The following is a 15,542-nucleotide window of genomic DNA, read 5'->3' on the forward strand; positions in this document are numbered from 1 at the left end:
AAAATTTTTATAAATGTTATTTTTTAAATTCCTTTTGCCGTTGTCCATTTTATCTTTTAGTGGATGTAAAATTATTTGACATCCATCTTAAAGATGGAAGTTAGACAAGGAACCGCACAATAATAGGTGAGTCGGCTCAGTCACAAAAACTGTGCTCCTTTAGACAATGGAAAATTGTTTCATGCGGGTCTGCATTTCTACATTTGCAGTCCCAGAGGCATAGAGCATCCATCTTAAAGATGGATGCAAATAGGAGGTCCATCTAAAAACAATTGAAACTAACCGTTTAAATATTTTTCAATAGAATTATTATTTTTAATTTCAAAATTTATCATTTTATCATATTCATGATGTCTATGTAAGAGATTATGTGTCCTTTAAAATTAGGTCAAAAAAGTCCATCTCAAAAATAGATTTTTAAGAGGTGACTCATGTCTACATAGACTAATAATAGAAGCCGTATCTTTAGATAATTGTCATGCTTGAGATTACTTAACTCCAAATTTTGGATTGAAAAATATATCTTTAAAATATATTTTATAGGGAGACCACAGAAAAATAGTATGAGTCGGCTTACTCACCAAACACTTTTCCTAAAAAGAATAAAGAGGAGACATTTGAAGGTCATCCTTAAAGCTGATACGGCACATGGTTCTTATGGCACAGCCACAAACAAACGATCACCACCACAGAAAACCAGAAAGGGCAATTTACCTACGTACCCGGTAATTTTTACCGAAATCACCCCGTGGTCCATTGTACCAAGTGTAATTTCAATAAAATTACCGGGGCCACAAGTATATTTCCCAACAAAAAGACAAAAAGAGAAAATATCACTTAAAAAAAAAAAAAAAATTAGAAAGGTCATTTAAGTAGGCTACCACCGCTAAAAGCATTAATGGATCAAAATCTTAGAAGGATTATTTAGCTCTAAATATGTCCTCAAGTATATCTTTTTTTTAAAAAAAATATTATATATAGCCGAGGCTCTAAACAATCAAATTAGAAACAATCAAATTATAATGCACCTCAAAAATTTCACTAAAAGCGGTTGTTTTGATATTCAAATATCCTCGATAGCACCATGCATTAACATGAAAAAAAAATGGATTTCAACTTTTGGAAATAATATATCTTAATATGCATTTTTGGACAGCAAATTTTCAAGATTTTCAAGTTTTCATAGTTATGCTCGATCTATATTATATTTTCAAAGCTTTAAATTTTATAATTAGATATGAATATATATTTTAGGGTTATATTAGAGTAGGGTGCTCACACTACGTAGTAATTTATCATTGTACTTAACAAAATTTGAACACATAAATACTATTGTAATAGATACCATTGTTTTGTATATGGATTTTTTTTTTTTAATAAAGATAATTTTGGTAATTATGATATGTACGACGTCATCTACATGGGGTGTAACATCACCCACATGAAACACACTAGTCGAAAGTGCTCCATGTGGGTGATGTTCCACCCCATATAAATGACATCACATCCCTTCAAGTGATAAAAAAAAAAAAAAGTTTTTATACTTCCTCTACTATATAGAAGATCCATGCATCCTCTACTATCCAGTTGATCAATTTTGATCAAGAGAGCCACTCACCGTTTGATCTTAGATTTCACGTCTCAAAGTATTTTATTTTTAGTTTTGTTTATACAAATTGTATGAATATGAAATTTGGTACATGCCATCTTCTCATTAAAACACACCTATAAAAATTATTTAAAATAATTTTCTATAAAATGTAATAACCAAAATACCCCTCAAAGATTTCAGGGGTATTTTGATCATTTTATTTTATTAAAAATATTTTTTTTATATTTTTCGCTAGCGCGAGTTTAACATAGGATTGATCGTCCAAAACTTGATGTCAAAATAATTTATAGAAAAACAATTAAAAATAAAATAATCTAGAGACGTGACATTATGATTAGGACAATCTTAACCTTCTATTCAACATGGACAGTTGAATAAAGAGAAATACATAAGTTTTATGTGATAAGGAAGCATAAAAAACTTACCCAACAAAAAATACCCTTAATAAAAAAAATACTCCACATACGAAACAAAGAAAGTAAAAATGTCCGAAATTATTGAGAATACAATAATAAATTACTCTATAATGTGAATACCCTAAGATAACCTTACATTTTAAAACTACCACAAATATTTCCAGTATTAAAACCACGTTTCTTGCCCCTATTTAAAGGTGGGCTCTACTTTGATTGTTTAGAGCTTTAACTCTCTACAAACTGCATATTTTTAAAAATGGGAAAAGTTTATATAAAGTTACAACAATGTAGAATTACATATGCACCTCAAAAATATATCGAAAAGGCTGTTTTAATGTTGAAAAGCCATTTCATTTTGGCCATCTCGACATTAAGAGGAATCTAAAAAATAATGCATCTTGCAACACATTATTTAAGCCATCCATTTTCAAGATTTTCATATGTTTATAGATCTCATTGATTTTAACTATTTTTGAAGTTTAAAATTTTCTAATTAGATATGAAAATAAATTTTAAAATAATCCTAATAATATTTTTCAAAATTGTCATGATAAAATTTGGAGGTGCTGGATTGTTTTAGGTTGCAACCTTATAAAAACCGCACCCTTTAAAAATATCAAAATCGTTCTTGATCAGGGTTGAAACGTACTGGCACATGGAAACAGTCAAGTAATTTAACCCACCACCAAAACACTTCTAAAATTAACGAGAGGCCAAGGGTTCATGACCACTCCAATGATATTTCCACCTAAAAAGAAAAAGAAAAAATTTACGTGGATTACTGTAGTTTCCCGTTATTGAATATAAAATTAATTAAAACACTTTCTGCATACCTACCCATAAAAAGCCACTTTTGTGCTACCAGATACTTCTCCTCAAAACTCAATTATTGGGGGAGCCCATAAACAAGAACCAGAAATAATAAAAATGAGTAAAAAAATTCAGAAGAATCGAGTCAAACAAAGCTCATGACCAATGTAAACACACAAAAAAAAAAAACATTAAAAAAAGCTTCAATCGATTGCGATTTCGATCTCAGCATCACAGGAAATAACGAGCGATTTCGAACACAGTATCACGGGAAATAACGAACCCAACATTGCGAATGCAAATCGTGATGATCCAGAAAACAAAGGGACCACGCATAATTAACAACTCCAATTACAGGTCATGTGAAACAAAAGAGAAGGAGAAGAAGAAGAAGCACCACTGCAACAATACAAAACACAGAGAAATAAAAGAAGAAAGAAAAGCATTGATGGGGACCTAGTAGTCGGTGGTGGGGAGTTGCTCGTGGGTGTGAGAGATGAATACAGTCTCGTAAATAAGCCCTGCGAGGCCACCACCGATGAGTGGTCCAGCCCAGTAGACCCAGTGGGAGTCCCATGACCAGCTCACGACGGCGGGGCCGAAGGAGACCGCGGGGTTCATGGAGGCACCGGTGAAGGCGCCACCGGCCAAGATGTTAGCCCCTACGATGAAACCGATCGCGATCGGTGCGATTATACCAAGGCTGCCCTTCTTTGGGTCGATTGCGGTGGCGTACACAGTGTAGACGAGGCCGAAGGTCATAACGATCTCAAACACGAATGCGTTCCAAACGGAGACACCCGACAAGCCGAAGGCGGAGGTGGTCAGTCCACCGGTGGCGAACTTGAGGAGACCACAGGCGACGACAGCGCCAAGGAGCTGGGCGATCCAGTAAAGGATTCCGCGGAGCAGAGTGATGTTGCCGCCCACAAAGGCACCAAATGTCACAGCAGGGTTCACATGTCCACCGGAAATATTCGCTCCGACCGACACAGCGACAAATAGTCCGAAGGCGTGCGCCAACGACGCCGCAACGAGCCCCGCCGGCGTGGTGGATGCATTGTCAGTAAGCTTGTCTACAAGAAATACAGAATTGATTCATTAGACACAAAAAAAAGGAACAAAATTCTTAATCGAGTTCTGAGTGCCATTGTTTATGCATCTTATCTTTTTAGAGAGAGAAACTTACTGAAAGCCATGCCAGAGCCTTCGCCGGCAAAGACGAAGATCAGGGTGGAGATGAACTCAGCCAAGGCTGCCTTCAAGGCATCAGGGTGGGTGGCCTCTTCGGCCCGGCCGATTGCGATTCTAGAGATCGGCATTCTCTCTCTAAAACTACCCTTTCTTCTTCTTGTACTTGTCACTCTCTCGAGCTCTCTCTCTCTAGTGGTGTTTTATGCTCTGTGGTATGGCCTTTATACCTGCTCAGAGGAGGGGGCCTTACCGGCTATTACCGGTTGCCGGTCACAAGAGTTAATATTTTTTCCCGCCTTGATCTTGTCCATACAGCTCATCGGCCTCCAAAGCGATCTGAGCTTGCCACGTGTTTATTGAAAATAAGGAACACGTAAGCATGATGTTTGACAATGATATGTTAAGGCGGAGGAATGGGCTTGTCTCAACTGCGGGCTCTCTCTCTCTCTCTCTCTAGAACAGTTGCCTTTGTTTAAGCCACCCGCTATTCATTGATCAAACCAGTGTTTAAAAAAACGCCGAGTCGGGAATCGTCATGGACGGCTCCAATCGGTGAAAAAAACAGGAATCGTCCGGTTCTGGAAAGAACCGGACGATTCTGTACAGTGACTCGCCGATTCACTGTACGGAATCGGCGAGTCCCGTACGGAATTTTTTTTTTTTTTTTTTTTTTGTAATCCATGATATATTTTTTTGTAATACTTGACCGATTTTTTTGAAATCCATGATCGAATTTTTTTTTTTTTTTGTAATCCATGATCGAATTTTTTGTTTTTTTTTGTTTTTTTGTAACCCATGATAGAATTTTTGTAATCCATGATCGAATGTTTTGTAATACATGATCGAAATGTTTGTTTTTTTTTTGTAATCCATGATCGAAGTGTTTGTTTTTTTTTTTGTAATCCATGATCGAATTTTTTGTTTTTTGCTTTTTTTGTAACCCATGATAGAGTTTTTTGTAATCCATGATTGAATTTTTTGTAATCCATGATCGAATTGTTTTTTTCTTTTTTTGTAATCCACGATTGAACTTTTTGTTTTTTTTTGTTTGTCTTTTTTTTGTAATCCATGATCGAATTTTGTGTAATCCATGATCGAATTTTATGTAATCCATGATCGAATTTTTTGTAATCCATGATTGAATTTTTTGAAAATTTGTGATTTTTTTTTTTTAATCCATGATCGAATTTTTTTTTGTAATCCATGATAGAATTTTTTGAAAATTTGTGATTTTTTTTTTTAATCCATGATCGAATTTTTTTTTGTAATCCATGATAGAATTTTTTGAAAATTTGTGATTGTTTTTTTTTAATCCATGATCGATTTTTTTGAAAATTTGTTTTTTTTTTTTTTAATCCATATTATTCAAAGAGAAAATGAGAGAGATGATGATTCTGAGGCTACCCTATCCCAGCCATATTATTCACATATCGAGTCCCAACAGCAACAGTGTAGGGAATGAGCACGACAGTGCAGGTGAGCATGAAGGATTGACAATCTTCGGGGATTTTAGATTAGGAACACAACAAAACACTAACACTCAGGGATTTGGGAATAGTTAGACGCCTGCTAATATCGATGATTCGTTTTTAGATCGAATCAATGAATTGTTAAACGAATTCAATCAATGGCACCAGCGTGACCACGAAGAACAATAACGTCGTGTATCATTTTATTTTTAGATCATATGTTACTAATTTTATGCTTTATTGTAGTCCATGTATGTTGATATATTTATTCCATGATAATTATATGTTTATCCTTTTGTGTGATGTAAATTAAATGCTGAATGGCGGTTCATGCAGGGAAAGAACATATCAATATTCGCATATTCATTCAAAAACATGAAAATTCTTAATGGAGTACCCTCATTTCTTATTGAATTCCTAAAAAATAATATTTATAATGAATTTTAATAATTTTTTCGGATTTTTTTTAAGCTTTATTCTGAACGATTCACCCGATTCCAGATCCGAATCTCCAATTCACCGATCCGGATCGGTTTTTTGGAAGCCCAATCCGGGTCACTGATCCGTTTTTTAAACCATTGGATCAAACACTTGTTAATAGTAAACTAATGTGGAAATTAGTAGTGGGGGATTAATAGGGACTTAGGGAACTTAAACCACTTCTTAAGAACTAATGATTTGTTAATTGAGGTATAAAGAGGCTTTTCGCGTGTTGTGATGCGTTGTCGTTATCCATGTGGTCGGGAATCTGAGATGAGGGACGCGGAGCCTGTGTGCCCGTTTGCTGTTGGCCAGTGGGTTAAATTTGAATTTTGGCACGAGGACTATAAAATTTTCATTGTTGGAATCCTTATCTCTTGTTTTTTTTTTTTGTCTCATTAAATGTTATATGCACTATAACACTTTTTCTATCTTGAAATGTTGATATTCTTATCCCTTTACATTATATCAAGACGATATTAGTTCAGTTTCAATATGGTATTTGACGTGCATAAAAAAAAAACAATTTATTATCGAGATAGAGAAAAACAAAGATGTCTTTTTTTATGTTCTAAAGCTGTTTGTACTCGAGTTTAGAACCCACATATTAAATATTAAATTTTTATGATGACTTAAAAAGAGAGAAAAAAATACGAATAGAAAAAAATGCGTCCACTATTATGTTATCTGGATTAGAAGGGTTTGTTGAGAGAGTTTGGAACCCACACGCTAAACATCAGATTCCTATGATTTTGTAAGAGAGAAATATATAAAAACGAAAAGAGAGATGAGTCCACTAAAAAGTGTAATGAGAGAGTTGCAAACCTAAATTTTAACATAGAGAGACATATTGAATCCACATTTCAATTAAAAACTACAACTTTACTTTGCCTGCCTACAAAATGTAGCTCAGAGAAAAAAACTACAAAACACATACGGTTATTTTGAAATACATACAAGTAGTTTTAAAAAAATAAAATATACTATCATTTTTATCTGGCCCGCCGGGCCGGCCCTAATAAAGATGGGGTTGGGCTTGTGTCCAGTTAGGGCCGCGTCTGATACCCCGGCCCGTTGCCAGCCCTAAATCTTATATCCTTAACAAGAGAGCTCGCTCACTCTCTCATATATCAAGAGAGGATGTAATGGCAGATGGGGTTCGTACGCGGGGCGCAGGGCTCGGGATTGGTCCTGGATTTAGTGCCGTCGACAGCTTGGCTTGCGGTACCTACTGCGTGGCTACCATGTGAGCTGTGGGCCCACTCTCCCTCTAACACAAAAGCACTAAATATCTATTCTTTATATTATCTTTACCGCAACATAGAAGTAGTTGCCAAATTAAGAAATTAATATTGGATTTGGCCTCAGTTTCTCTCTCTAGAGTGCCAAATCAAGCATAAAGAGCAACTATTGATCTAGGGAAAAATTTATATAGAGCTGAGGTTCTAAACAATCAAATTAGTGCCCATCTCAAATTTTTTACTAGAGATTGTTTTGATGCTCAAATATCTTCAAATTAAACGTCTCAACTTCAAGATACATCCACATGAGAAAAAAATAGCTTTCATGTTTTGGAAATAATGCACCGTCAATTTTCAAGGTTTTATAAATTTATTCGATCTACACTATTTTTTAAGCTTTAAATCTTATAATTCAATATAAAAAATATTTTACGGCGATCACAAAGATTTCCAATATTAAAACTACATTTCTTCACACTATTTGAAAGTACGATGGTTTAGAGCCTCAGCACTATAAAAAGAGCACCCCAAACAATAGAGCACCCCAAACAATATGATATGAATATACTATATACTATATACTATATAGCTTGGTAGTACTAACCACTTCGCCAATGATATGAGGAAGAAATGATGATATTTGGCCTACCGAACCTGTTGGAGTGAATATAAATTTTCATATAAATAATGGATTGGATTGATTAAATGCACGTACATATGTTTTTAAAAGGTGATTACAGTGACTTAATTATTATTAATAGTAGGGGAAGTGGGGATGGAGAGGCGGTGGCCGGTGCCGTTTATTTGAAATAAAGTCATGGTAGAAAGAGAAAGAAAACAAAAATAAATGAAAGTCGGTTGGGTCTCACCTCAAAACCACACCTTTTTAAAGGAGGTCAGCCACACCAGGCACATGTGAATAACGAGCTCTCTTTCTCATTTCTACAAACAAGGGCTGCATCAATTATTTTAGGAAAAAAAAAAAAATCGGTTCTTTTATTTTCTCTTTTTTTATTTTCTTTGTTACTTTTCATCACCTTAATAAAACACGCGTGCTTACTCAAAAAAAAAAAAAAATCTAAAAAAACAACTTATTGTTTTGCTTTATATTTAATTCAGAGAAAAACTATATTAAGATAACTTATCTTCGATAGAAGGAAGTCACAATCATCTTTAACTATTAGAAATAAAATAATATTAATAATTGATTTTATAAAAGTAATATTCTCAAGCTTTATGAGTGTCAAATTTCACTTCTTAGGACTAAGAGTTTTTGTGACTTTTGTAAATAAGTAAATGAATCTATTAATTTAAATAGTACATATGGATCTTCAATTTAAGGGAAAAGAATAAAAATAAAGTTCTAGGGGCGCCAAGGGTGGTTTGGACATAAATAGTGAATTGTAGCTGTGAAAGGGAAAGCTTTATGAGTGTCAAATTTCACTTCTTAGGACTAAGAGTTTTTGTGACTTTTGTAAATAAGTAAATGAATCTATTAATTTAAATAGTACATATGGATCTTCAATTTAAGGGAAAAGAATAAAAATAAAGTTCTAGGGGGGCCAAGGGTGGTTTGGACATAAATAGTGAATTGTAGCTTTGAAAGGGAAATAAGTGTCTAATTGAGTCATTTCTTTTTGAACAGTGATTTTAAGTACAATAGTCTTTCGCATGTTAGCTTTTTGAGATGCTTTTTTACGTCGCCGTCCACTATTTTCGGCCCGAACATACTGTGCATTTACTCCCTTATGTGAAAGAGCTAGTGAGAAAAGTGTGGTTTTTTTATGCGTGCTAGACTGTTATATTTCATTTCTTTGTCTTTAACTCTTGGCTCAGTTATCCTATGATAGGATTGTAACACTATAATGTATATCTTCTCTATTTTTATATAATAAAAAATGGGTAGGGGGCTTCTCCCCACTAACTTACCAAAAAACAAAGAGCTGCTAAGAAATATTTTTTTTTTTCGAAAATTTTGGATCCACTTAATTTTTTGTCTCAAATATGGGATTATCAGGAAAAGTAAATTTCGAGTTGTTAAGCATTTAGATCTCTTTGTTAAAAGTTCAACCGTCTTTGTTCAAGTTTAGGACATTAGTTTTTTTCACATATATCATTTCGCAGTATCATTTGAATTCTCTTTTCATTGAAGTCCGTTTATGTGCTCTTGAAAAGGGTTTGGTTTTAGCCGTTCAGCTAATTTTTTTCTCTCTTCAGATTGAAAGTGATTCAGGTTTGCTCGTTGATATTATTCATGAACATTGTCGACCTTTTTGGAAGTTATATACGATGGCAGCAAATTGTAGACAACTACTTTCTAATCATCGATGGTCCCAACTACTTTCTAATCATCGAAGGTCCTGCTTCCACATTTTTTGTGAGTCCAACATAGTGGTTGATATTCTTGTATAGAAGGCTATATCTCTTTTAAATCAGGGTTATAAAAAAATGAGTTGTAATTATCTTTATTTTAAAATACTAATAAAAAACAGGTAGAGGCCTTCTTCTCCACTAACGTACCCAAATAAAAAAAGAAAAAAAAAAAGGACGAGTGTATGGTACATATCACCAACTTGAGCATCAAACCTCCATTTACCATACCACGCCACACGCGTGTGGATTATGGTAATCCTATTTCCTGCAAAATATCAATGAAGGGATTGTATTATTTTACAAAATTAATACGGGACTGAAAATATCCAATTTTTCACTACACCATTTGCTTTTAGAAAAGGTTAAAATAAGGGCAAGACTTTATAGACAAAAGGAAGTATAGGCCCATAAAAAAGTATAGTTTTGGCATAGGAAAATCTTTAAATGATATCCGGTCCGTTGTAAAAAAAAGAAGGGATTTCAAGTACAAAAAATAATTATTATCGTAACATATTATCTAGACCGTCTATTTTAAAGTGTTCATAGATTCATAAGATATGTATTTTTTAAAATATAAATTTCATAATAAATGGTGGAAACAAATTTCAGAGGCATCTTGGGAATTTCCCACATTTGAAGTATTTTCCATACAAGTTTTTGAGATGAGGCTTTACTTTTTTATTTTTTATTATATAAGGCCTAAGCTCCATTTCAAAACGTCTCCCACAAAACATTTGTTAAAAGTTTCCAAATTACTCTTATTTATTGTGAGCAATCGTGTTCAATCAAGGGCAATTTAATAAGAAAAAAAGTTACATAAGTGCGAGGCTCTAAAGAATCAAATTAGGGTGTACCTAAAAATTTTTACTAGAAGATGATGTTTTGATGCCTAAATATCTTTAAATTGTTCATCTCGACCTCAATATGTATGGATATGTGAAAAAAATGGATTTCAAGTTTTGAAAATAATACAACTTGTAATGTATTTTTGGACTGTCAATTTTTAAAATTTTTAAGTTTTAATAGATATGCTCGATCTACACTATTTTTGAAGCTTTAAATTTTATAATTAGAGAAGAAAATATATTTTAGGGCTATCACAAAGATTTCCAATATTGAAACCACATTTCTCAAAGGCTTATTTGAATATGTGCTTTACTTTGATTATTTAGAGCCTCAACTTATACAAACCACACCCCTTTAAGAGTTAAGCCCACATAAGTTGTTAAAGATATATTACATAAATACTCCTTAATGTTGGGATTGGAAATATGGAAATGCCAACTAACCAAAATATCACTAGTTGTTTAGGAATAGCAATATAAAAATGGGAGTACTTTGCTCATTTGGCAATTCCATGTTTCTTGTCCTAAACAACCAAAGATACTGAAGTGATCTAAATTACTAAAATGCTTCCAATTGTTAAGTGTTTGTCATGCGAAATAGGAGTAAACAAATTTTTTGAGAAGGTACCTTTTTGTAAATGTAACTTGAAAGTTGAACAAAGAAAAAATGAATATTCTAAACCCCACATTTATTTTGTAGGATATGCACCATTATTTATATTTTTCTCTTATTTATATTGCCATTTCGTGGGACCACTATTGTTTGGGAGATATATTATTAGGGATTTTCATTTATCATTTGCTTGCTACCTAAAATAATGCAGAATCTCGTGCGTCGAATATTCGTGTTAGAGAATATTCGTGTTATTCTCTAAAAGGGTGTGGTTTCTATAAGGCGAAGGCCTTAAATAATCAAAGTAAGGCACACCTTTAAATAGTGTTGAAAGATATTGTTTTAATACTGAAAATCTTTGTGAGGCTTGAGAATTTATTTTAATCTCTAATTATAAAATTTAAAGCTTAAATAACAGTGTAGATCGAGTAGATTTATGAATATTTGAAAAACATGAAAATTGAAAGTCTGAAAATACATTACAAGACACACTATTTCTAAGACTTGAAATCCATTTTGTCTCATGTATATACATCTTGAGGTTGAGATGATCATTTTGAGGATTTTTGAGCATCGATACAACTTCTTTTATGAATTTTTGATGTGTGCCTTAATTTGATTGTTTAGGGCCTCACATTTGTATAAATGACTCCCAACGTAAACAAGTAACGATTAGAGTTATTTATGATAGTGTTATTTATTTTTATTTTTATTTTCTAAACCAAAACTATTCGTAATTATGTTATTAGGATCGGATCAATCACTGAATTGATAAAGAGATAGGTTGGAGTATTTTGCAATTTTGATGGCCACATATTTTATGCTCAAAATAGGAAATTGTAACTAACAATATTATACGATAATATAGTTTTTGAGCTCAAAACTATTATATTAAGATTTCCAATATTGTATAACGTGTGCATGCGAAAGTGACATAAAGAAAGAACAAAAGGGGGTCATTAAAAATAAAACCGAAGTTATGGTAAACAATTAAAAAAGAAAAAAAGTTACTAGAGAATTGAAATAAATAGGCTGCAAAAGTAACCGTATAGATAGATAAACAACGTAGGGCTTCTATTGCGTTAAGTAATATTGCAGCATTTTTTGCTCCGAATAATTTTGTGTTATGTTTTGTGTTGTGAGTTGTGACAATAGAGTAAGCTTGTTGATGGATTTATTAAAAGATTAGATGATAAATTGTCAAGTATGACACTAGGCAAGGTCATAAAATTATTGTTCAATGGCTTTAATGTATCTACACAATAACTGCAAATCTATTATGTCATCTTTACATATCCGTTTTTTTTAGAATAAATCCGAAATATTAAAGATTCTATAATTTATCTTATTTTTTTGCGATCCGTATTTTTTACCCGATTTTTTCCTTTGAATTTTTGAAACAAAACTGATTCATTATGAATATTTTGGTTCGTTGATATACTATTATTCCCCGACTTGCTAACTATGATTATCACTTGGATTTAAATTTGAGAAATTTGGCTAAAACTTAGAAAAATCTCGAAATATTAGATCAACGGAAATAGAGTATAGAGAAACTGCGTACGGTTTCAGTGGATATCAATATTTATTGGGCAAAACTGAGGCATTGTATCACAAATATTGGTAGGTGGGTGGGATGAAAAGTGAAGACAGAGATAAAACTCTCAAACTTCTATATGGGCCTGAAAGATTTGGATAGCGATAAGCCATGGGAAACGGCTCTCAAATCTCAAAGCCTTAGTCTAAAAATGGTGGAAATCAAGGTAACTGTATGAGACCGGCTTAATGGCTTCTCATTTCTACTTTCCCAGAAATTGTAGCATAGAAAAAATATGCAACTAGTTGGGTACTGGTGAGATGGAAAAGGGCAATAGGTTATCAAGACATGGTGTCTAGCGAACTCAGCTCAGATGGGTACGAAAGTCTTTCTGGGTAATGATTAGGGTTCACATAATCGAATAAAGTCATAATCATTGAAGGAAAATTCTGGCGATCTAACCGATAACTGCCTGGTTAGATTGGAACAGGCCATTGGCCGCTTTGGTTTTCGCCGGTTTAGTGATCGGTTAGGTATTTTTTAAAAAAATTATATAAAATCTAAAAAACTAATGGATTTTATTTGTAATTCATTTTTTAATGTTTTTTATCATTATGGCAAAAATTGGAAATTATTTTGATTGTTAATACTTATTTTTACATTTTTTTCATATTCTTTAAAAAAATTTAAAAGTACTCCTAGACACTAATCAATTTTTTAAAATCTATTTTTTTTTTTATTATTTGTTTTCAACTTTATTTGGATGTGCTTTGTTTAATCATTTTTTAATTATACTTATTATATTTTTTGTATTTTTTAACACGTTTTTGACCAATTAGAATGGTTGAACCACCCGGTTTGCCGGTTCGGTCAGTTGAACCACCGCTTCCATGCCTATGTCTGATTAACCGTTTTGGTTCGATTTTTCTTACACTGGTCATAAAGTTTATACAAAATTGAAGAAAGATTCAATTGGAAAATAGACAACTCAAGACCGATGATGAAGAGGTGTTTATCTACAGCATACCAACTCTATACTTCTTTATGGTCATGGATTTTGCCATTGAGCTCCCCAATACTTTATCTTGGGTCTCAAAAAGCAGCGGCGGTGTGGCTGATAGTCAACGGCAGTTCTATCCGACTTATTGGCATTGGTCTCACCGGTATTGCAGGGCATCTCTTCACTTGCTAGCACTGCGCTTGGCAAACATCCATTAATGGTAGATTCACCGACGTGCACAATTGTTTACACGCAAACCTAAGGTGGAAATCAAACTCGAGATCGATCCCATCTCGATCTGTGCCCAAACTTATTATTTAAAGGAATCACCAAAGAGCGGTCCTTCAAAATACGATTTCCTAGAAATTAGCCTCAATAGACCTCTTTCTCATAAAGGAAGGAAATGCTTAGATCTATGTAAAAGCAAAAAGCAAATGCTTTCGGAAAAACTTAAAGAAGATTTTCAAGAAATTTGGAAATCATAGGGAAAAGTCAAATCCCACACTCGTGTGATAATTTTTTTAGAGATCTATGCCAAATTTAAGGATAATCCTTTGGAATCCTACACACATGGGTGTAGAAGAGTCTCATAGGATCATTACTCATAAGAAAAGAAGAGGTTATGGCATTAAATACCTAGAAGCCGGGCCATTTGGCTTAGTAACTAGAGTTGGGCCTGGATCAGTCTGAAGATGAATCCATCCTCCTTTCACCTTCGAGGTTTGCTGAACCAAAAGTTTTCTTGAACTCTTAAGGAAAAAATGCCTCTGAATTTTCACATGGGCTTTGATCGGTAAGAACAAGGTTGTCTACTTCTCTAGGATTTAACTGTAGTTTTATGAAATTCAGGTTTTAAATTACCTAGAGTTTGCTGGAGCTTTGAGGATATAAGGTGAGAGGCTAGGGATAGGGTTTGTTATAGAAGAAGTCCTAAATCCGACCAAAAATGGTTTATTTATAGACCAAAACTGTCCCAACCAAGAAGGCAGTGGTCCTCACTAAATCCAGACATCGAAGGACCAATGCGGTGTGCATCGCTAAGTCTAGTGGACCCAGCTCAGCGGTGCACACTGCATCCCTGCCTCTTTTTTTGGTAAACAATGATAAATTCCCAAGTCACACAATTCTTCTCTCACCAAAATCCTCAATTAAAAACACCTTGTGTATCTCAAATACTTGAAGTTTAAGAAGATAGATAATCCTGTCTTTCATGTTTGTCGGGTTGTGGCATCCATCACCCTGACCATATGTGCATAGCGCTTGTCGTATAATTATTTATAGGGAAATTTATTAAAATACCCACAGTAGTTGCACTATTTGTAATTTCACTTTTGCATCTTTCCTAAGTCATCATCATGCGTCGTGTTTTTGATGGGCATCTTAAAATTAAAATAGCGTAGCTCTCATGGACATTTGAATAAATTTCCGTAATTTATAAATTTCTATCCTCCCGAGAGGAACACCCTGCAGTGACGCGCAAAGACCGTTCCCATTGCGATGAGCAAAAGTGACGAGCAAAAAGTGCAGGAGGTGGTATCCCTTATGTTTTATTGATACTTCTAATAATTAGACCTCAAATGGTTCCTTTTTCTCTGCAAAACCCAATTAGTCGCCTTGTCAATACTGCCAATGGATAAAAGGGAAATTCTCATTTTGTTTGAACTATCTAGCTAGGCTATTACAACGGTTTCCCTTCTACAAAACGAGAAATAGCCATGGGAAAGCACCAGTGCTTCTAAGCAACGCCGAACTGAGATTCAATCAGCATCATGAAACCAGAAAGATAAAATCTCATGTTCTTCAAAAGAAAATAAAAAAATTAGAATAATTTTGTTAAAATTTAAAGGAGAATTTACCTACAGCTTGGAAAGCATTTGCAATATTACCGCTTGTTCCATGGTTTCTCCAATTATATGTTAAGGCTGCAGCTTTAGTATAAAAAGCAAATTATT

At 33.8% G+C, this 15,542-nt stretch overlaps 1 protein-coding gene and 1 long non-coding RNA gene across 3 annotated transcripts; both read right to left on the bottom strand.

Moving 5' to 3' along the window:
* Nucleotides 1–3,146: 3,146 nt before the first annotated feature.
* GAMMA-TIP (gamma tonoplast intrinsic protein) lies at nt 3,147–4,226 on the bottom strand. The gene is made up of 2 exons (XM_006837893.4): nt 4,028–4,226; nt 3,147–3,914 (listed from the first exon to the last, which is right to left on the bottom strand). The coding sequence occupies exons 1-2, from the start codon at nt 4,158–4,160 to the stop codon at nt 3,295–3,297; spliced, it is 753 nt and encodes a 250-aa protein (XP_006837956.1). The 5' UTR covers nt 4,161–4,226; the 3' UTR covers nt 3,147–3,294.
* A 5,437-nt stretch (nt 4,227–9,663) lies between these two features.
* On the bottom strand, nt 9,664–14,511 carry LOC110006772 (uncharacterized). 2 transcript variants are annotated; one of them, XR_002280041.2, is made up of 3 exons: nt 14,227–14,511; nt 13,618–13,784; nt 9,664–9,860 (listed from the first exon to the last, which is right to left on the bottom strand). It is a non-coding gene; the product is annotated as an uncharacterized LOC110006772 (long non-coding RNA). The 2 variants fall into 2 exon arrangements; XR_016059747.1 differs by lacking the exon at nt 9,664–9,860 and having other exon boundaries at nt 13,488–13,784; nt 14,227–14,510.
* Nucleotides 14,512–15,542: the final 1,031 nt, after the last annotated feature.

Source organism: Amborella trichopoda, chromosome 7, assembly GCF_054954075.1.
Source record: "Amborella trichopoda isolate Santa Cruz 75 chromosome 7, AtrichopodaSantaCruz75HAP2 v2.0, whole genome shotgun sequence".
NCBI lineage: Eukaryota > Viridiplantae > Streptophyta > Magnoliopsida > Amborellales > Amborellaceae > Amborella > Amborella trichopoda.